Source organism: Eubalaena glacialis, chromosome X (assembly GCF_028564815.1).
Source record: "Eubalaena glacialis isolate mEubGla1 chromosome X, mEubGla1.1.hap2.+ XY, whole genome shotgun sequence".
In the NCBI taxonomy this organism is placed as follows: Eukaryota; Metazoa; Chordata; class Mammalia; order Artiodactyla; family Balaenidae; genus Eubalaena; species Eubalaena glacialis.
The window spans coordinates 27,507,540-27,530,709 of record NC_083736.1 but is presented as its reverse complement, the minus strand read 5'-3'; the positions used below and the strand labels follow the sequence as shown (position 1 = coordinate 27,530,709).

The following is a 23,170-nucleotide window of genomic DNA, read 5'->3' as shown; positions in this document are numbered from 1 at the left end:
ACTGACTAAACAACTGTGCAGCACAGCCTAGCTAAGATGGCATACAAAATTAAGAGGTGGGAATGACAGGGAGGAATCTAGACTTGGAAATATGATGCTGCCACTAACTGGGACAAAGAATACAGGAAGAGGAGGAATGAGGTTTGGAAAAAAATCATGTGTTTCTATTTTTTCACATTGAGTTTGAGATATCCTTGAATCAGTCATAGTTGGATTTATGTTTAAAGCTTTGTGGGTAGGTCAGGGCTTGGGATAATAGATCTGGAAGTTAACAGCAGATAGTTTGCAGTTAGAACTGGAGGAGTGGATGAGGTTACCTGGGGATAGTTGTGGGGAGAAAAAAAAATAGTGGACCGGATATGGTAACTTGGGGAGCACCAGTTCCCCAAGGGGTGATGGAAAAGAAGTCCACTGAGGAGACAGAGAAAAAACAGATTGAGAGGTAGAAGAACCAGGACAGGGCAGTGTCTTAAAAACTGTAGCAGACAGTGCTATGCTCACCAAATCCAATTCTATATTCCTTCTTCTTAGGCACATGGAAAGCTCCATTTTTCAGACCGCTTGAGGCTAACCGAGGACTTATGACTGGTTTCAGCCAATGAAATGGGAGAAGAAGTGATGGGTTTGGCTGAATCAGAGAAGAGCCCTTTAGAGACTCTCTGTCCACTCTCCCCTGCCTTGATGAATAGGTAAGCCCCAGAGAAAACCCCCAAATGCCCCTCCCTCCCCCATACCCATTGAACATGTAGTGTTGTTGAGAAATAAACCTTTGCTGTGGTAAAACACTGAGATTTCAGGATTAATTTGTCACTCTAACATAACCTAGCTTATCTTGACTAATACAGAAGCCAAGGCAGTAGAATATTTTGCAAAGGAGAGAACAGTCACAACAGTTTCATATGCATCAGTGTTCCAGAAAAGAGGCCCTTCCATGGATTCCCAAATGTGGAATAATTAAGCCAATAAGTCCAAACAATTTAGGGGGTTTCTCAATCATAACAGTCTGACAGGGAACCTGCATCGTCTTTTGGCTTTAGCTAACAAATGTGCTCATCAGATCAATAAAATGGAGAGTCAACTTGAATTGGAAATTGACATCACAACACGTATACACATTACAGTGTACTAGTCTTGTAGTTTGGCTTGAAATCTTGAGGTGATGATACAAATTCTGATTGAATTATCTTTGCCTTAGTTCTCCATTTATGTTTTGCAAAAAGAGTGGTCTTAACATTTCCCCTTAGTACAAGAGACCCCAATTTTTAAGCAACTTTATCCTATATATTTAGTTATGAAGTTGATTGTTTAGCATTCTGGCTGCCCTTCCCCAAGTGGAAAGAAACGATAAAGGATGATTAGCTTCCCAGGCCACATCCCACCACCTACAGTGCAGCCAGACTAGAAATACATATTATTCCAGGACATAATTACGACTTATGTTATTGATTCTAATCAATGAGAAGCAAACTAAATGTCATTTTACATAAGGCACAACAATAGAGTCAAGCAGGAAGCTGTGCCAGATATATATGCATTATACTTGAAAAAGGAGAATGCCAAATTCCAAAAGTACATTGATGTAAAATAAAGGAGGTCCAACTGGCCTAAATGCACACATCTAATCATAGATTCCAAATATCTGTATAAATAAAAATGAAATTTCTTATGAGACTAGTAATTATGACATAAAATGTTCCAGCTAGAAAAAATTAAGCTAAAAAATCACTTAAAAACTATAAAATATACATGAAAACAATGCTTTGATTCTGCAGCATTTCCAATGTATTCCAGTCCTTCTTCCACATATTACTCTCAAATGAGATCATCACAATCTCTTTTCTCCTCAGATCTATAGAAATTACATTAAGAGGTATCCTTGGATACCAAACAATCCTTAAATCTCACTTAGTCCGAGATGTGGTCAAAGCTGACCACATCCTCAGTTCTTCACTGCTTAGCTATATACTAATGATAAAAAATAAAATCTGGGGGCTTCCCTGGTGGCGCAGTGGTTGAGAATCTGCCTGCCAATGCAGGGGACACGGGTTAGAGCCCTGGTCTGGGAGGATCCCACATGCCACGGACCGGCTGGGCCCCTGAGCCACAATTGCTGAGCCTGCGCGTCTGGAGCCTGTGCTCCGCAACAGGAGAGGCCGCGATGATGAGAGGCCCGCGCACCACGATGAAGAGTGGCCCCCGCTTGCCGCAGCTGGAGAAAGCCCTCGCACAGAAACTAAGACCCAACACAGCCATAAATAAATAAATAAATAAATAAAAGCTCCATGTAACATATGTCAATTATTTTAAATAAATAAATAAATAAAATAAAATAAAATCTCTCTTTTGAATTACCTCATTTATCCTATACAAATGGGGAATGAAGTATTAAGGCTAATACATTTTTCTGATAACCATGGCTTGTATTTAAACATTAATACTTTTTATTGACCTAATTAATATTAATGGAAATCGTCCTATAGTGCTTTAGGGACTACAGATGTGACAGATTCCCTCTCAGAAGGTTATTATTTCTACATTTTAGTTTTTAAGTGTTAAGGTTATCTATAGGGCCCATATTCTTCCTGTATTAAATGTCAAATAATTCTTCAATGAAAACTCAGCAAAATGCTCTGATAATAAAATAATAGTTAACACATATATAATGCTTCTGAATTCGTGGGCACTGTGCTGAATGCCCTACACTTAATTCTCAAAATAATCTTATAGTTAGGTATTATTATCATCACAATTTTACAGATAAGAAAAGAGGCAGAAAGAGGTTACGGAATTTACCCAAGATTACACAACTAGTAAATGGTAGCGCTGGGATTGGAAGACCAGGTGTCTGCTTCCAGAATCTCATGCTCTTACGTACTACATATTGCCTTTCTAGATGGTGTGAGATAAACATGCTCCAGAACTATGTTGAAACTCAGGAACTATCAGGAATTTATCCTCTGATATAAAATTTCTCTTTATCAATCCACCATCTTGAGAGAGAATAGTCTATAGGTAATCTTTTTGTTTTCATTTTGTAGGAGAAACAGTCATGCGTCATTTCACTCTTCTTTTGTAAATTATTTGCTTATTTTTCCCATTTTAAAGGCTTCCCTAACGTCTGTAATTAGAATTTCCCATGCCTTTTGAAGTTTATTTTTCTTAACCTTAAAAATATTTTTAGGAATAGTATGTGCTCCCTGTGGAAGACAAAGAACATAAAAAGTTAAAATATGAACTGCTAGCCCTTAATGTACTTACTAGTAAACTTCCACTGCCTAATGAAGAGCCACAAAACTCAGCATCCTAACACAACAACTGTTTGTTCTCACAGATCTACAGGTTGGCTGAGGGGGCTCTACTTCACGCTGTAGCTTAGGACCAGAGGGCTGGCTGGGGCTTTTTCTAATGGTGATGACAGTTTTAAAAACTGAGGTGGGTCTTATAAGTGCTGTCACTGAAACATCTTGCATTCACTTCCATTAAGTTACAAGAGCAAGTCACAGAACAATATGTACACTGTTGCCCCTGTGTGTTAAAAACTCAACGTATTTTTGTAGCGCATCTATGTACAAAGAAGCCTCAAATCAGCTTTCGAATGACACACACCAGACAGTTAATTGTGGTTACTTTTGAAAAGGGGGCTGAATTTTGGAGCAATGTTGTAAGGGGGGAGATTGTGATTTATGTGTGTAAGAAGTTTTTATAAGAAGAATATCTATGCTGTGATTAGCTCTGGCATTAAAATATTTAAATGAGCCTAATAGTAGAAATAGTAGTTGTGTATCACTCGGATGAAGTAACTGCTAACTGAGGCAACAGAGAAAACCTGGTATCTGAATGACTTAACACAACAAAAGTTTGTTTCTTGTGCACATAAAATCTGAGGAAGGTTGGCAGAGGCTCACTGCTAACAGATGACTCCGAGATCCAGGCTGTTTACATCACGTGGCTCAACACGGGCTCTCTATGTTTGCTGCTGAATGGAAGAGAAAGCACAGAGGTGCCATACTGACTCCCTCGTGCCTTGGTCTGGAGGTGACCCTTCCTAATTACAAGTGGACTGGGAATATCGTCTCCCCAGGAACCCAAGGAGAGCAAGACAGCATGTGGATGAGGTTTGCAGTCTCCCATAAAGTGGTATATAGTATGTGCTCAATAAAGAGCAACTATTGCAATTGGTTATGACAACAACCCTCTTAGTTTCTTGGAGGAGTTTCTGAGAAGGCCAAATTTACCTTGAAATTCACCAATTTTTTTCTTGTGCATACTATGTAAGAGATGTTTTCAAATATAGGATTACATCTAATCTCCAAAAGTACCCTGTAAATCTCAGCAGAGAGGGCTTTCAACAGTATCTTTCTGCATTGCCAATTGCAGTAACCTGTGTAATCTCAGTAGGCTGGGAGTTTTCTCCTAACTTTTGGTTGCATGGTCAAAATCACAGCCACCCACCACCTGACTGAACATACCTGAACACACGAACAGGTGGCATTAAGCATATTGAAAAAACAGCATCTTCCCTGGGACAGATACAGACTAGAATTACTGGGAGGACGGCGAATTATTTTTCCTTTTTATTCAAAGCTAGCATGTCTGCCAAAGAACCATCTTCCACCTCCACGAAGGACTCCAAGATGGGTTTTTAGGAATTCAGCCTCAGTAGATGTTTGTTTACACAGTGATTTCCTTGGTCCCTCCTCCTTTACCACTTAGGAAGAAGGCTTTGGTTTCTGACCACTTAATTAAGTTCACTCATCAGTGTATGGATTCAATGGCCAGATTCAAAGAAGACATTGCATTAAAATCCTACTGCAAATATCACGTTGTTTCAAAAAAGGCCTCCCTAGACTTGGGGTTATAAGCCAAGGCCCTGCAGCGTCCATACGAAATCAGAGTCTAGTCACCAGCAGGTTTGAAAACACTGAGAATGTGGTGGAGGCACCCAGTGGGGATGAGGAGGTGTCTAAACGTCACTGTCTGAAGTGAACAGCTACATGGAAAGGGCAGCTGCTGTCACAGGGGTCCACGGTGAGGAACGGGATCTGCAGGGAGTCGGGATGCTCCGAGTCAGGGGAGGGCAGGGGATGTGGGCTGTCTGCTCCTCTGGGAGCTGAGTGCAGCCTCCAGAGGAAGACGCAGAGAAGAGCTGGCCAGCAGGTCAGCTTCCAGTCTGGACACGAGGGCACACTGACTGGGGAAGACCCAGGGGAAGGGCGCTGTAACGCGGGAAAGTGCTGGGACTGGACACACGTGCCGGGACCGGGGCAGTCAGCTCTCAGGGAACCCTGGGGCGAGGGGCAGGAGGATCCTAGGTAAACGAAGCCCACAGACAATCCCCAAATTGTGTCTGATTCTCATTTTCACCTTCCGTCTTTAGGCCTGCTCTTAATATTTTGGCTACAAGTTCCTCTTTCTTATTGCCTGAGAGACATCATGGAGCAGTGAGAAGAGAAATGAATTAAGAGACAGAAGGGCTGCCTCAGGCTGGGAGGAGTGGAACAGTATGGGCTCTGGAGGAATTCAGACCAGGCTGTACTCCCGGTTCTGTCACTTTACCAGTCTGGAGAATACTGCAAGTTCTTTGTCTGCCAAGTGGGTTTGATAAGCCTCATCTTATAGAACTGTCGGAACATGTGTGATATATGTAAAGCACCTGGCACAGTGGCTGGCAATGTTTGGGTCTTTCATGCATGGCACTTATTATGATGCTTATTTTCATACCAGAAGAAACTACCCTCATCTCTAGGAACTTTTCATTTTATCCAGGAGATGTCAGAGACTATGCGGTCCTCTAGGACAAAGAAAGCTGAATTAACCAAAGTGCTCCTTAACAAGTAACCCTGAGTAAATGTTCCCTATCAGAGAATATGTTTTCATTTTGGAGGCAGGGATTTCACCGGGATGCAAATCAAACCTTACAGAATTTGTGTCAAGGACCAATAATTCGCCTGCCGCCCAAAAACCCCCCGATTTTCACGTATTTCATCACCACCAAAATCTGGCCCCATTTAGTTCTGCCAGATTACACTCAAGACAAACAAATATCGTATATTAACGCATATATGTGGAATCTAGATAAATGGTACAGTTGAACCTATTTGCAGGGCGGGAACAGAGACGCACACATAGAGAACGGACATATGGACACGGGGGAAGCGGGGTGGGATGAATTGGGAGATTAGGATTGACCTATATACACTACCATGTGTCAAATAGATAGCTAGTGGGAACCTGCTGTACAGCACGGGGAGCTCAGCTTGGTGCTCTGTGACCACCTAGATGGGTGGGGGGAAGTCCAGCAGGGAGGGGACATATGTATACGTATAGCTGATTCACTTCATTGCACAGCAGAAACTAACACAACATTGTAAAGCAATTATACTCCAATTAAAAAACCCCGATAACTAATTAATGGAGCGGGCTGCGGCTCCTCCAGCTCAGGGCACAGAGTGCCAGCACAGGGGCTTCTCAGCATCCCACCACAAAGGCGACAATATGCATAAAACACCTGGTTTGTTGGTGCACTGTGTTCACCTGCACCGGGGCAAAAGCACTGGACCCCTTCTATTCTTTCTCCAGGCGGAGATTCTCTCTGGTTTACTCACAATCCCAAAGTAACTGTTCAGGGCAGTTTCTCATTTCAGGCTTAGCCTCTCAACTCTGAGGCCCACCATCTGAGGGTCTGGCCCCTGCTCACCATTATCACAGCCTCATCCAGCCCACCATGCAGCCAACTCAAAATTACCTCCCAAGGAGGGATTTGCAAAATACCAAGCCTCAAAGTGTTCTGGCTAAGACAATTTATACTTCACTGCTCTCATCTGGACTCTCTCCCCACCACCCTCACTGGGTGTTTTCATCACACCACCTTCCTTATATAATAGCTGCTCTTATACTCTAAACATCTACAGGCAGGTGCAGGGTCTTTTTTATCTTAGCATCATCACTACCAGCACAGAACCTTCCAAAGAGCAGATGCTCAATTAAAGATGGGAATAAAGGAGGCACTGAGTGAGGAATGTAATTTATTACTATTTAATTTTGTCGGCATTCTTGAATAAGCTAAGGACATCTAGGTGTATATCTTTGAATTTTACAAAGAGAAAGACAAAGGTGAATAAGACAAACCAAAAGTTGACTAAACTTTACTTTGTTTTCATCCATTTTAAAACCACAGCATTCTTTCACATTTCCAACAAAATTCCTATTCCAAAGCCATATTATCTCATTCCAGAACCCCAAAAAGATGCAAGGATTTTTCAAATCGTACTACACAGTACCAAAACTCTTACTCTTAAACCCGATAAACAACAACAAATATGTGATCCATGTCATTTATAAACTTGGATTCTGAATCTAAATAAACATTCTAGTAAAAGAAACATTTGAAAGATACTAGTGTAAAACAGGAACACAAAGAAGAGATATATTATGATCTTTCCGGCCCCAGCTTAGCCTCTCACTACTTAAAGGGTTGGCAGCGTTGGTCAAACACAAAGTGAAGAAGCTGCCTCAGACCTCACTGAGGGTGGGAGGAACTGCTAGACATGACCTTGGAATGCGCACTGGCCTTGACACGAGTAGGAGCCCTGGCTGCAGCTCTGGCTCGGGCTCTCTCTTCCTCGTCTCTCAAAGCCTCTTCATAATGGAGTGGAAAGGCACTGGGGACGGTACCATTGACCTTGGCCACAAACTCCAGGACTTTCACCTTGCTGGTTTCAGCGCGGGCTCTCCGGCCCCACAGGAACTCATAGCGTGGGGGATCGCTGTTGCGCACCTGACGATACACCAGGTACTTTTCCTGCACCAAATCTTCTGTGATAAGCTTCCTGGGGTCCCCAAAGATTAAGTGCCACCTTCCATCATAAACACCCAAAATATTCAGGAATTCCCAGATCTCCTCCTCAGAGGCGCAGTTGCCATTTAAGAAGATCACACCCAGGAGAGGCATCAGGAGCCCATTCTTCGGAAACAGCCTGCCACTGCTCCGACTCCCCTGATTGCTGACAAGGGTATAGGAATCACCACTCGGCTTGACTTCCTTCAAGTCAAGACCAAAGGCCAGCTCCAGGCACTCAGCAGCTCTCCTGAGGATCTTAGGGAACTTCCCCTTATACCTTTTGTTCACAAGCTTCAGCATGTCTGCCTTTATAATGGGCTCTTTCATTTTATACTTCTCCAGCAGGAATTCTACCAACATTCCCACCTTCTTGGTTAGAGGATCTCTGCGAGAGCTCTCTTCGGAGGTTGAGGCCTGGGAGGAATTTTTCCTTGCCTTAACCTGGCCCTTGGCACGTACATCAGATCCTGGGCATGAAACCCCTGCAGCACGAGAGCTAGTGGCTGGGGCTCCCTGAGGCTCCTGGCGAGTGCCAGCAGCAGGGGAGCTCGGGGGAGTACCCTGAGAAACAGAAGCGGGGGAGGGGGGCGACTCTTCTATCTCTGCTGCAGGGGCCTGAGCACCCCCGAGATTCTGGGTCTCCCTCCGGGCCTGGCGGCGCTTCTCACGGGCACGGAGCTTACTCTTCTGCCCCCGAGGCATGACTATGGGCAGGGACAGCAAGCGGGGGAGTGGGCAGGAGAGCAGGTGATGCTGGAACCTGGAGGAGGGAAGGTGACAGGGTGTGAGCACCTTCAGCAGGGAGGCACCACCCTGACCTGAAGAAGGCCGCTCTGCACGTTCCCTTGAGGGCACTGCTCTAGGAGCCACTAGGCTCTTGTTCTTGGTCAGCCTGTCCCCTGAGAACCCAGTGTAAGAAGTGAGAGTGAGTGAGCCTCAGGCTACAGCCTGCCAGCCCTGCCTGTGGCTGACGGCGGTGACCACAGATCCTGGGAGGGTAGGCCCTCTCTGGGTTCCAAGGGTCCCTTTCGTTCACAAACAGGATTGTCACATCGACTCTTGGTAGGGCCGGGACCTCTTTCCTGTGCTGCTCTAAAGGTGCCACCTCAAAGCTCCCTGGGACCCACGAGAAGGAACTGAGTCGTGGGCACTGTCGGGGTGGACAGCGCTGACAGCTCTGTGGGGCCTGCTCTGTCCTGAACTCGTTGGTCCTCAACCATTCAGCGTCCTCATCTTGTCGATACTGAGGGTCTGGGACCCGCCCCCCCTCTGCCCCTGGTGTGGCACCTTCAGACGAAGGATCTCATCTCCCTGAGAAATGATACAGAGAAATGAGGAGCCTCCGCCTGACAACCATGCTCTGGGCCTTCAAGGGCTGAGCAGAGGACTGGGCAAGACTCTTTACTATTCCTTTGATTCGGTGGAAGGGGGGTGTGCTACCTTCAGTCGTCACTCACAGCCCCCACTGTGTCTCCTGGGAGGATCTGGGGGCTCCTTTCTCTCTTGACTTGACGACATTTCCTCACAGTAAGGCCCACAGCTCCCTGAGCCCGAACAGTGGAAGTGAGGATGGCCTTACCCGGCCACAGTGCCCCTAGTCTCCAGAGGCTGAAAGCTGCAGCAGGCAGGCTGAGGCCCTATAACGTGTGGTCCTCGCTCACGGTCCCCATTTTTCGCTCAGGGGAGGGTCTCAGGTTCCTCCCTCTGCTGACCCATCAGACCAAGATGCTTACTTCCCTGTGAGTTCTGAGTGGGGAACTGATGGGCACTTCTGCCTGACATGTGTGCCCGGGGGCGCCTAGGAACGACAATGGAGAGGGACTCTGCGGAGCCCCCGCTGCCATGCGGTGCAGGTCCCCACGGTCCTCAGCATCTTCTCCGTGAGTCCTGGCAAATCCTGGAAATCCTCCCTCCGCTGACCTGAGTTCGCTTGCATTACATTAAGATTCTCACCTTCCTGAGATCCCCAAGATGAAAGAAAGGGTGAGCCACTTCCAGTCACCCCCGTCCATGACCTCCCTAGCTTGGTAGCAGGGGCTGGACTCCGCGGGACCCCACTGTTCCCACATCGTTGGCCTCTTTAGCCCTCACTCAGACGGGATCTAGGCTCCTCCCTCAGCCCACCTGAGTCTTCTGGCCTCAGATCAAGGCCCACGTCTGCCTGAGTCCCTGGGGCTGGAAGTGAGGGGTGACACATCAGGCTACCTCTACCTGGGGTTTCCCAGGGCTGAGGGGGGTGGGAGTTTGTGGGCCCCCACTGTTTTGGGTGGGTGTTCATCTACGTCATCCCTCAGTGTCCTCACCCTGACTCATAGCAGGACTTGGACATCCTCTGTGTCTTGACTTGAAGTCTATGCCCTCATACTAAGGCCCCCAACTCCCCGAGACCCACTAGAAAGAAAATTTTCTTGTCTCTCTAGCTACAACTGTGTGTGGACTTCCAATGCTGACAGTCAGGAAGACATTCTGTTGCCCTCACTGCTGTGGTGTAGGTGGTCCCCTCAACTCTCAGGGTCCTCTCCTTGGTTCCTGGCATTACCTGGAAAGCCTCCGGCTGCTGACCTGAGCCCATACTCCCATCAACGAGTTTCCTCACCTCCCTGCCACGGTCCGGGGAAAAGTGAGTGATATTCATCAGCTCACCATGCCTCAGTCTCCCTCCCAGGTCTGAGAGTAGGGATGAGATTCTATGTGGTTCACTTCTTTCTGGGTGGGGTTCCCTCATCTTCACTCGGTGTTACCACATTGACTCTTGTTAGGAACCAGGCTTCTTCCCTATGTTGAATGAGGCCTCTCTCATTAGACCCAAAGCCTGATGTCCCTGAGACCACCCTTGGAGGAACTGAGAGGGCAATTCAGCCTGAGAGCTCTAAACCTGGCTTCCCAGGGCGAAGGCAGAGGCGGCACTTTGTGTGGTCTCCTCTGTTCTGGGGGAGTTGGTTGTCTCATTCCTCACATAGAATTTGTGCCTTGACATCTATCATGGCCTGGGACTCCTCTTTTTCTGCTGAACCGGGCAGCCAGCCCTTAAACCAAGGCCCTCATCTCCCTCAGACCCCACCGGCAGAAGTTAGGGGGCACCTGAGCCTGCCAGCTCTGCCCGGGGCCTCCCGGGGCTAAGGGCAGGGGCGGCATTAGATGCAGCTCTCTCCACTGTGTATGGAGCAGTCTCCATTTCCTCACTCAGGATCTTCGCCTTGACCCTGCACCCTGCCTGAGACTTTGCCCTCTGCTGACGTGAGCCCATGACCGTCAGAAAAGGTCCTCATCTTCCTGGGACCTGAGCTTACAGTCAGAGTGAGCCTCGTTCTGCCAAAGCTGATCTGGGGCTCGGCTATGCCTGGTAACAGCAAGGGTGGGCCTCTCCGACCCCGCTCTTCTGGAGTTGGTGGCTCCCTCAGTCCTCATTCAGGACTTGGGCGTCCAGTCCGGGTAGGGTTTGGGATTCCTCCCTCCACTGACCCGAATCTGCATGCCTCAGACCGAAGCTCTCACCAGAGGAGTCGGGGCCTCCACATCCCGGCTACCTTATCTGGGGACTCCCAGATCTGAGAGCAGGGCTGCTGATTTGTGCAGTTCCCTGCTTTGAGGAGAGGTCTGCTTACTAGCACTGATGGTCCTACCTCTGCTTCTTTTAGGGCCAAGTCTCCTCCCTAAGCTTAACGGGCTTGCCTTATCTATCTATCCATCCATCCATCTACCTGTTTACATTTCACACCCATTACGCATTTATTTTGTAACTGGTAGTTTGTACCTCTTAGTTGCCCTCACCTAATTTCTCTCCTCCCCCCAACCACCTGTTTGTTCTCTCTATCTATAACTGTTTCTGTTCTGTTGTTCGTTCATTTGTTTTGTTTTTCAGCTTCCACATATAAGTGAAATCATACAGCATTTGTTTTTCTCTGTCTGACTTATTTCACTTGGCGTACATCACACCCTCTAGGTCCATGCCCCCGCCCTTCCTTTTTGGCCGCACCGTGCGGCATGTGGGATCTCAGTTCCCCCACCAGGGATCGAAGGTGCGCCCCCTGCAGTGGAAGCGAGGAGTCTTAACCACTGGACCGCCAGGGAAGTCCTGCCCCCTTTATATAAAGGCCTTTCTCTACCCGAACGTCCCCTAGCCCCCAACCCCACTTCCCACCCCAGGCAGAAATGAGGGGTTCTCTCAGCCTGAATTACTCTAGGGCATCGCACGAGTGAAGGCGGGCGGGGGTTCCGTGCAGTCACGTCTTTTGGAAGGAGGGACCCTCATTAGCTCTGAAGGTCCCACCTTTTCACCTGCTGGGGACAAGACTACACCCTTTGCCTAAGAAGCGGCCCCCTCGAGACAAAGGCCCTCCACTCCCTGAGGCCCTCCAGACGGCAACTCCAACAGGACTCCTCTGGCATATAGGTCAGATCAGGGTCCCACGCTGCTGATGGCAGGCAGGGGCGGGAGGCGGGTGGGTCCCCTTTGTTATGGGGGGAGGGGGTCGGGAAGGTCCCTTCAGGCTACATTCAGGGCCTCACCTTGGCTCCGGACGAGTCCTGAAAACCAACGCTCGGCCGAACAAACGCCACGGCTACCGCTCGGGCTCCTCGCTTCCGAAGCGGAAGTTGGGGGGAGCCGCATCCGGCCCTGCGTGGGGTCTCCGAGGGCTGACGGCAGGGGCGGGACTCGGCGGGGCCGCCCACTGTTCAGGGCTCAGCGGTCCCTGCGTCCTGCCGGTGCCGTCTATGGGAGCCTGGGAGCCCTCCCTCTGTGGTCCCGAGTCCTCCAGCCTCCAAACAAAGCCCTCACCTCCCCGAGGCCCTAGTGGCGGGAAGTCAGGGCGCTGAAATTCACAGAGCAAGCCAGTAGGTTAGAAACTCAGATGTTACAGTCTTGAGTCCAAGGTCTGTATAGCCGGGCAGGCATACTGGAAACTCCGGCAGGGTTTCTGTGTTGCAGTCTTTTTTTTTGGCTACACCGGGTCTTCGCTGTGGCATGCGGGATCTTTAGTTGCGGCATGGGAACTCTTAGTTGCAGCATGCATGTGGGATCTAGTGCCCTGACCAGGGATCGAAGCGGGGCCCCCTGCATTGGGAGCACGGAGTCTTAGCCACTGGACCACCAGGGAAGTCCCTGTCTTTGCAGTCTTGAGGCTGAATTCCTTCAGGAAACCTCAGTCCTTGTTCTTGGGGCCCTCAACTGATTGCATGAGGCCCAGTCACACTATGGGTGGTAATCTGCTTTACTCAAAGCCTACAGAGTTAACTATTAATCGCTTACTAAAAAATACCTTCACAGTGGACATCTAGACTGATAACTGACTAAACAACTGTGCAGCACAGCCTAGCTAAGATGGCATACAAAATTAAGAGGTGGGAATGACAGGGAGGAATCTAGACTTGGAAATATGATGCTGCCACTAACTGGGACAAAGAATACAGGAAGAGGAGGAATGAGGTTTGGAAAAAAATCATGTGTTTCTATTTTTTCACATTGAGTTTGAGATATCCTTGAATCAGTCATAGTTGGATTTATGTTTAAAGCTTTGTGGGTAGGTCAGGGCTTGGGATAATAGATCTGGAAGTTAACAGCAGATAGTTTGCAGTTAGAACTGGAGGAGTGGATGAGGTTACCTGGGGATAGTTGTGGGGAGAAAAAAAAATAGTGGACCGGATATGGTAACTTGGGGAGCACCAGTTCCCCAAGGGGTGATGGAAAAGAAGTCCACTGAGGAGACAGAGAAAAAACAGATTGAGAGGTAGAAGAACCAGGACAGGGCAGTGTCTTAAAAACTGTAGCAGACAGTGCTATGCTCACCAAATCCAATTCTATATTCCTTCTTCTTAGGCACATGGAAAGCTCCATTTTTCAGACCGCTTGAGGCTAACCGAGGACTTATGACTGGTTTCAGCCAATGAAATGGGAGAAGAAGTGATGGGTTTGGCTGAATCAGAGAAGAGCCCTTTAGAGACTCTCTGTCCACTCTCCCCTGCCTTGATGAATAGGTAAGCCCCAGAGAAAACCCCCAAATGCCCCTCCCTCCCCCATACCCATTGAACATGTAGTGTTGTTGAGAAATAAACCTTTGCTGTGGTAAAACACTGAGATTTCAGGATTAATTTGTCACTCTAACATAACCTAGCTTATCTTGACTAATACAGAAGCCAAGGCAGTAGAATATTTTGCAAAGGAGAGAACAGTCACAACAGTTTCATATGCATCAGTGTTCCAGAAAAGAGGCCCTTCCATGGATTCCCAAATGTGGAATAATTAAGCCAATAAGTCCAAACAATTTAGGGGGTTTCTCAATCATAACAGTCTGACAGGGAACCTGCATCGTCTTTTGGCTTTAGCTAACAAATGTGCTCATCAGATCAATAAAATGGAGAGTCAACTTGAATTGGAAATTGACATCACAACACGTATACACATTACAGTGTACTAGTCTTGTAGTTTGGCTTGAAATCTTGAGGTGATGATACAAATTCTGATTGAATTATCTTTGCCTTAGTTCTCCATTTATGTTTTGCAAAAAGAGTGGTCTTAACATTTCCCCTTAGTACAAGAGACCCCAATTTTTAAGCAACTTTATCCTATATATTTAGTTATGAAGTTGATTGTTTAGCATTCTGGCTGCCCTTCCCCAAGTGGAAAGAAACGATAAAGGATGATTAGCTTCCCAGGCCACATCCCACCACCTACAGTGCAGCCAGACTAGAAATACATATTATTCCAGGACATAATTACGACTTATGTTATTGATTCTAATCAATGAGAAGCAAACTAAATGTCATTTTACATAAGGCACAACAATAGAGTCAAGCAGGAAGCTGTGCCAGATATATATGCATTATACTTGAAAAAGGAGAATGCCAAATTCCAAAAGTACATTGATGTAAAATAAAGGAGGTCCAACTGGCCTAAATGCACACATCTAATCATAGATTCCAAATATCTGTATAAATAAAAATGAAATTTCTTATGAGACTAGTAATTATGACATAAAATGTTCCAGCTAGAAAAAATTAAGCTAAAAAAATCACTTAAAAACTATAAAATATACATGAAAACAATGCTTTGATTCTGCAGCATTTCCAATGTATTCCAGTCCTTCTTCCACATATTACTCTCAAATGAGATCATCACAATCTCTTTTCTCCTCAGATCTATAGAAATTACATTAAGAGGTATCCTTGGATACCAAACAATCCTTAAATCTCACTTAGTCCGAGATGTGGTCAAAGCTGACCACATCCTCAGTTCTTCACTGCTTAGCTATATACTAATGATAAAAAATAAAATCTGGGGGCTTCCCTGGTGGCGCAGTGGTTGAGAATCTGCCTGCCAATGCAGGGGACACGGGTTAGAGCCCTGGTCTGGGAGGATCCCACATGCCACGGACCGGCTGGGCCCCTGAGCCACAATTGCTGAGCCTGCGCGTCTGGAGCCTGTGCTCCGCAACAGGAGAGGCCGCGATGATGAGAGGCCCGCGCACCACGATGAAGAGTGGCCCCCGCTTGTCGCAGCTGGAGAAAGCCCTCGCACAGAAACTAAGACCCAACACAGCCATAAATAAATAAATAAATAAATAAAAGCTCCATGTAACATATGTCAATTATTTTAAATAAATAAATAAAATAAAATAAAATAAAATCTCTCTCTTTTGAATTACCTCATTTATCCTATACAAATGGGGAATGAAGTATTAAGGCTAATACATTTTTCTGATAACCATGGCTTGTATTTAAACATTAATACTTTTTATTGACCTAATTAATATTAATGGAAATCGTCCTATAGTGCTTTAGGGACTACAGATGTGACAGATTCCCTCTCAGAAGGTTATTATTTCTACATTTTAGTTTTTAAGTGTTAAGGTTATCTATAGGGCCCATATTCTTCCTGTATTAAATGTCAAATAATTCTTCAATGAAAACTCAGCAAAATGCTCTGATAATAAAATAATAGTTAACACATATATAATGCTTCTGAATTCGTGGGCACTGTGCTGAATGCCCTACACTTAATTCTCAAAATAATCTTATAGTTAGGTATTATTATCATCACAATTTTACAGATAAGAAAAGAGGCAGAAAGAGGTTACGGAATTTACCCAAGATTACACAACTAGTAAATGGTAGCGCTGGGATTGGAAGACCAGGTGTCTGCTTCCAGAATCTCATGCTCTTACGTACTACATATTGCCTTTCTAGATGGTGTGAGATAAACATGCTCCAGAACTATGTTGAAACTCAGGAACTATCAGGAATTTATCCTCTGATATAAAATTTCTCTTTATCAATCCACCATCTTGAGAGAGAATAGTCTATAGGTAATCTTTTTGTTTTCATTTTGTAGGAGAAACAGTCATGCGTCATTTCACTCTTCTTTTGTAAATTATTTGCTTATTTTTCCCATTTTAAAGGCTTCCCTAACGTCTGTAATTAGAATTTCCCATGCCTTTTGAAGTTTATTTTTCTTAACCTTAAAAATATTTTTAGGAATAGTATGTGCTCCCTGTGGAAGACAAAGAACATAAAAAGTTAAAATATGAACTGCTAGCCCTTAATGTACTTACTAGTAAACTTCCACTGCCTAATGAAGAGCCACAAAACTCAGCATCCTAACACAACAACTGTTTGTTCTCACAGATCTACAGGTTGGCTGAGGGGGCTCTACTTCACGCTGTAGCTTAGGACCAGAGGGCTGGCTGGGGCTTTTTCTAATGGTGATGACAGTTTTAAAAACTGAGGTGGGTCTTATAAGTGCTGTCACTGAAACATCTTGCATTCACTTCCATTAAGTTACAAGAGCAAGTCACAGAACAATATGTACACTGTTGCCCCTGTGTGTTAAAAACTCAACGTATTTTTGTAGCGCATCTATGTACAAAGAAGCCTCAAATCAGCTTTCGAATGACACACACCAGACAGTTAATTGTGGTTACTTTTGAAAAGGGGGCTGAATTTTGGAGCAATGTTGTAAGGGGGGAGATTGTGATTTATGTGTGTAAGAAGTTTTTATAAGAAGAATATCTATGCTGTGATTAGCTCTGGCATTAAAATATTTAAATGAGCCTAATAGTAGAAATAGTAGTTGTGTATCACTCGGATGAAGTAACTGCTAACTGAGGCAACAGAGAAAACCTGGTATCTGAATGACTTAACACAACAAAAGTTTGTTTCTTGTGCACATAAAATCTGAGGAAGGTTGGCAGAGGCTCACTGCTAACAGATGACTCCGAGATCCAGGCTGTTTACATCACGTGGCTCAACACGGGCTCTCTATGTTTGCTGCTGAATGGAAGAGAAAGCACAGAGGTGCCATACTGACTCCCTCGTGCCTTGGTCTGGAGGTGACCCTTCCTAATTACAAGTGGACTGGGAATATCGTCTCCCCAGGAACCCAAGGAGAGCAAGACAGCATGTGGATGAGGTTTGCAGTCTCCCATAAAGTGGTATATAGTATGTGCTCAATAAAGAGCAACTATTGCAATTGGTTATGACAACAACCCTCTTAGTTTCTTGGAGGAGTTTCTGAGAAGGCCAAATTTACCTTGAAATTCACCAATTTTTTTCTTGTGCATACTATGTAAGAGATGTTTTCAAATATAGGATTACATCTAATTTCCAAAAGTACCCTGTAAATCTCAGCAGAGAGGGCTTTCAACAGTATCTTTCTGCATTGCCAATTGCAGTAACCTGTGTAATCTCAGTAGGCTGGGAATTTTCTCCTAACTTTTGGTTGCATGGTCAAAATCACAGCCACCCACCACCTGACTGAACATACCTGAACACACGAACAGGTGGCATTAAGCATATTGAAAAAACAGCATCTTCCCTGGGACAGATACAGACTAGAATTACTGGGAGGACGGCGAATTATTTTTCCTTTTTATTCAAAGCTAGCATGTCTGCCAAAGAACCATCTTCCACCTCCACGAAGGACTCCAAGATGGGTTTTTAGGAATTCAGCCTCAGTAGATGTTTGTTTACACAGTGATTTCCTTGGTCCCTCCTCCTTTACCACTTAGGAAGAAGGCTTTGGTTTCTGACCACTTAATTAAGTTCACTCATCAGTGTATGGATTCAATGGCCAGATTCAAAGAAGACATTGCATTAAAATCCTACTGCAAATATCACGTTGTTTCAAAAAAGGCCTCCCTAGACTTGGGGTTATAAGCCAAGGCCCTGTAGCGTTCATACGAAATCAGAGTCTAGTCACCAGCAGGTTTGAAAACACTGAGAATGTGGTGGAGGCACCCAGTGGGGATGAGGAGGTGTCTAAACGTCACTGTCTGAAGTGAACAGTTACATGGAAAGGGCAGCTGCTGTCACAGGGGTCCACGGTGAGGAACGGGATCTGCAGGGAGTCGGGATGCTCCGAGTCAGGGGAGGGCAGGGGATGTGGGCTGTCTGCTCCTCTGGGAGCTGAGTGCAGCCTCCAGAGGAAGACGCAGAGAAGAGCTGGCCAGCAGGTCAGCTTCCAGTCTGGACACGAGGGCACACTGACTGGGGAAGACCCAGGGGAAGGGCGCTGTAACGCGGGAAAGTGCTGGGACTGGACACACGTGCCAGGACCGGGGCAGTCAGCTCTCAGGGAACCCTGGGGCGAGGGGCAGGAGGATCCTAGGTAAACGAAGCCCACAGACAATCCCCAAATTGTGTCTGATTCTCATTTTCACCTTCCGTCTTTAGGCCTGCTTTTAATATTTTGGCTACAGGTTCCTCTTTCTTATTGCCTGAGAGACATCATGGAGCAGTGAGAAGAGAAATGAATTAAGAGACAGAAGGGCTGCCTCAGGCTGGGAGGAGTGGAACAGTATGGGCTCTGGAGGAATTCAGACCAGGCTGTACTCCCGGTTCTGTCACTTTACCAGTCTGGAGAATACTGCAAGTTCTTTGTCTGCCAAGTGGGTTTGATAAGCCTCATCTTATAGAACTGTCGGAACATGTGTGATATATGTAAAGCACCTGGCACAGTGGCTGGCAATGTTTGGGTCTTTCATGCATGGCACTTCTTATGATGCTTATTTTCATACCAGAAGAAACTACCCTCATCTCTAGGAATTTTTCATTTTATCCAGGAGATGTCAGAGACTATGCGGTCCTCTAGGACAAAGAAAGCTGAATTAACCAAAGTGCTCCTTAGCAAGTAACCCTGAGTAAATGTTCCCTATCAGAGAATATGTTGTTTCATTTGTGGAGGCAGGGATTTCACCGGGATGCAAATCAAACCTTACAGAATTTGTGTCAAGGACCAATAATTCGCCTGCCGCCCAAAAACCCCCCGATTTTCACGTGTTTCATCACCCCCAAAATCTGGCCCCATTTAGGAGTACTGCCAGATGACACTCAAGACAAACAAATATCGTATATTAATGCATATATGTGGAATCTAGATAAATGGTACAGTTGAACCTATTTGCAGGGCGGGAACAGAGACGCACACATAGAGAACGGACATATGGACACGGGGGAAGCGGGGTGGGATGAATTGGGAGATTAGGATTGACCTATATACACTACCATGTGTCAAATAGATAGCTAGTGGGAACCTGCTGTACAGCACGGGGAGCTCAGCCTGGTGCTCTGTGACCACCTAGATGGGTGGGGGGAAGTCCAGCAGGGAGGGGACATATGTATACGTATAGCTGATTCACTTCATTGCACAGCAGAAACTAACACAACATTGTAAAGCAATTATACTCCAATTAAAAAACCCCGATAACTAATTAATGGAGCGGGCTGGGGCTCCTCCAGCTCAGGGCACAGAGTGCCAGCACAGGGGCTTCTCAGCATCCCACCACAAAGGCGACAATATGCATAAAACACCTGGTTTGTTGGTGCACTGTGTTCACCTGCACCGGGGCAAAAGCACTGGACCCCTTCTATTCTTTCTCCAGGCGGAGATTCTCTCTGGTTTACTCACAATCCCAAAGTAACTGTTCAGGGCAGTTTCTCATTTCAGGCTTAGCCTCTCAACTCTGAGGCCCACCATCTGAGGGTCTGGCCCCTGCTCACCATTATCACAGCCTCATCCAGCCCACCATGCAGCCAACTCAAAATTACCTCCCAAGGAGGGATTTGCAAAATACCAAGCCTCAAAGTGTTCTGGCTAAGACAATTTATACTTCACTGCTCTCATCTGGACTCTCTCCCCACCACCCTCACTGGGTGTTTTCATCACACCACCTTCCTTATATAATAGCTGCTCTTATACTCTAAACATCTACAGGCAGGTGCAGGGTCTTTTTTATCTTAGCATCATCACTACCAGCACAGAACCTTCCAAAGAGCAGATGCTCAATTAAAGATGGGAATAAAGGAGGCACTGAGTGAGGAATGTAATTTATTACTATTTAATTTTGTCGGCATTCTTGAATAAGCTAAGGACATCTAGGTGTATATCTTTGAATTTTACAAAGAGAAAGACAAAGGTGAATAAGACAAACCAAAAGTTGACTAAACTTTACTTTGTTTTCATCCATTTTAAAACCACAGCATTCTTTCACATTTCCAACAAAATTCCTATTCCAAAGCCATATTATCTCATTCCAGAACCCCAAAAAGATGCAAGGATTTTTCAAATCGTACTACACAGTACCAAAACTCTTACTCTTAAACCCGATAAACAACAACAAATATGTGATCCATGTCATTTATAAACTTGGATTCTGAATCTAAATAAACATTCTAGTAAAAGAAACAACATTTGAAAGATACTAGTGTAAAACAGGAACACAAAGAAGAGATATATTATGATCTTTCCAGCCCCAGCTTAGCCTCTCACTACTTAAAGGGTTGGCAGCGTTGGTCAAACACAAAGTGAAGAAGCTGCCTCAGACCTCACTGAGGGTGGGAGGAACTGCTAGACATGACCTTGGAATGCGCACTGGCCTTGACACGAGTAGGAGCCCTGGCTGCAGCTCTGGCTCGGGCTCTCTCTTCCTCGTCTCTCAAAGCCTCTTCATAATGGAGTGGAAAGGCACTGGGGACGGTACCATTGACCTTGGCCACAAACTCCAGGACTTTCATCTTGCTGGTTTCAGCGCGGGCTCTCCGGCCCCACAGGAACTCATAGCGTGGGGGATCGCTGTTGCGCACCTGACGATACCCTAGGTACTTTTCCTGCACCAAACGTTCTGTGATAAACTTCCTGGGGTCCCCAAAGATTGAATGCTTCTTTCCATCAAAGATGCCTAAAATATTCAGGAATTTCCAGATCTCCTCCTCAGAGGCGCGGTTGCCATTAAAGAAGATCACACCCAGGAGAGGCATCAGGAGCCCATTCTTCGGAAACCGCCTGCCACTGCTCTGACTCCCTTGATCGGTGAGATCTAGCTTGCTGACAAGGGTATAGGAATCACCACTCGGCTTGACTTCCTTCAAGTCAAGACCAAAGGCCAGCTCCAGGCACTCAGCAGCTCTCCTGAGGATCTCAGGGAACGTCCCCTTATACCTTTTGTTCACAAGCTTCAGCATGTCTGCCTTTATAATGGGCTCTTTCATTTTATACTTCTCCAGCAGGAATTCTAACAACATTCCCACCTTCTTAGTTAGGGGATCTCTGCGAGAGCTCTCATCGGAGGTTGAGGCCTGGGAGGAATTTTTCCTTGCCTTAACCTGGCCCTTGGCACGTACATCAGATCCTGGGCATGAAACCCCTGCAGCACGAGAGCTAGTGGCTGGGGCTCCCTGAGGCTCCTGGCGAGTGCCAGCAGCAGGGGAGCTCGGGGGAGTACCCTGAGAAACAGAAGCGGGGGAGGGGGGCGACTCTTCTATCTCTGCTGCAGGGGCCTGAGCACCCCCGAGATTCTGGGTCTCCCTCCGGGCCTGGCGGCGCTTCTCACGGGCACGGAGCTTACTCTTCTGCCCCCGAGGCATGACTATGGGCAGGGACAGCAAGCGGGGGAGTGGGCAGGAGAGCAGGTGATGCTGGAACCTGGAGGAGGGAAGGTGACAGGGTGTGAGCACCTTCAGCAGGGAGGCACCACCCTGACCTGAAGAAGGCCGCTCTGCACGTTCCCTTGAGGGCACTGCTCTAGGAGCCACTAGGCTCTTGTTCTTGGTCAGCCTGTCCCCTGAGAACCCAGTGTAAGAAGTGAGAGTGAGTGAGCCTCAGGCTACAGCCTGCCAGCCCTGCCTGTGGCTGACGGCGGTGACCACAGATCCTGGGAGGGTAGGCCCTCTCTGGGTTCCAAGGGTCCCTTTCGTTCACAAACAGGATTGTCACATCGACTCTTGGTAGGGCCGGGACCTCTTTCCTGTGCTGCTCTAAAGGTGCCACCTCAAAGCTCCCTGGGACCCACGAGAAGGAACTGAGTCGTGGACACTGTCGGGGTGGACAGCGCTGACAGTTCTGTGGGGCCTGCTCTGTCCTGAACTCGTTGGTCCTCAACCGTTCAGCGTCCTCATCTTGTCGATACCGAGGGTCTGGGACCCCCCCCCCCACTTCTGCCCGTGGTGTGGCACCTTCAGATGAAGGATCTCATCTCCCTGAGAAATGATACAGAGAAATGAGGAGCCTCCGCCTGACAACCATGCTCTGGGCCTTCAAGGGCTGAGCAGAGGACTGGGCAAGACTCTTTACTATTCCTTTGATTCGGTGGAAGGGGGGTGTGCTACCTTCAGTCGTCACTCACAGCCCCCACTGTGTCTCCTGGGAGGATCTGGGGGCTCCTTTCTCTCTTGACTTGACGACATTTCCTCACAGTAAGGCCCACAGCTCCCTGAGCCCGAACGGTGGAAGTGAGGATGGCCTTACCCGGCCACAGTGCCCCTAGTCTCCAGAGGCTGAAAGCTGCAGCAGGCAGGCTGAGGCCCTATAACGTGTGGTCCTCGCTCACGGTCCCCATTTTTCGCTCAGGGGAGGGTCTCAGGTTCCTCCCTCTGCTGACCCATCAGACCAAGATGCTTACTTCCCTGTGAGTTCTGAGTGGGGAACTGATGGGCACTTCTGCCTGACATGTGTGCCCGGGGCGCCTAGGAACGACAATGGAGAGGGACTCTGCGGGGCCCCCGCTGCCATGGGGTGCAGGTCCCCACGGTCCTCAGCATCTTCTCCGTGAGTCCTGGCAAATCCTGGAAATCCTCCCTCCGCTGACCTGAGTTCGCTTGCATTACATTAAGATTCTCACCTTCCTGAGATCCCCAAGATGAAAGAAAGGGTGAGCCACTTCCAGTCACCCCCGTCCATGACCTCCCTAGCTTGGTAGCAGGGGCTGGACTCCGCGGGACCCCACTGTTCCCACATCGTTGGCCTCTTTAGCCCTCACTCAGACGGGATCTAGGCTCCTCCCTCAGCCCACCTGAGTCTTCTGGCCTCAGATCAAGGCCCACGTCTGCCTGAGTCCCTGG

At 47.0% G+C, this 23,170-nt stretch overlaps 2 protein-coding genes across 2 annotated transcripts; both read right to left on the bottom strand.

Moving 5' to 3' along the window:
- Positions 1–7,519: 7,519 nt before the first annotated feature.
- LOC133082112 (melanoma-associated antigen B4-like) lies at positions 7,520–8,722 on the bottom strand. Its single transcript, XM_061178565.1, has one exon. The coding sequence runs from the start codon at positions 8,540–8,542 to the stop codon at positions 7,520–7,522; it is 1,023 nt and encodes a 340-aa protein (XP_061034548.1). The 5' UTR covers positions 8,543–8,722.
- An 11,937-nt stretch (positions 8,723–20,659) lies between these two features.
- Positions 20,660–21,877, bottom strand: LOC133082121 (melanoma-associated antigen B1-like). Its single transcript, XM_061178573.1, has one exon. It carries the CDS (start codon positions 21,695–21,697, stop codon positions 20,660–20,662), a length of 1,038 nt encoding a protein of 345 aa, XP_061034556.1. The 5' UTR covers positions 21,698–21,877.
- Between the last annotated feature and the right edge of the window lie 1,293 nt (positions 21,878–23,170).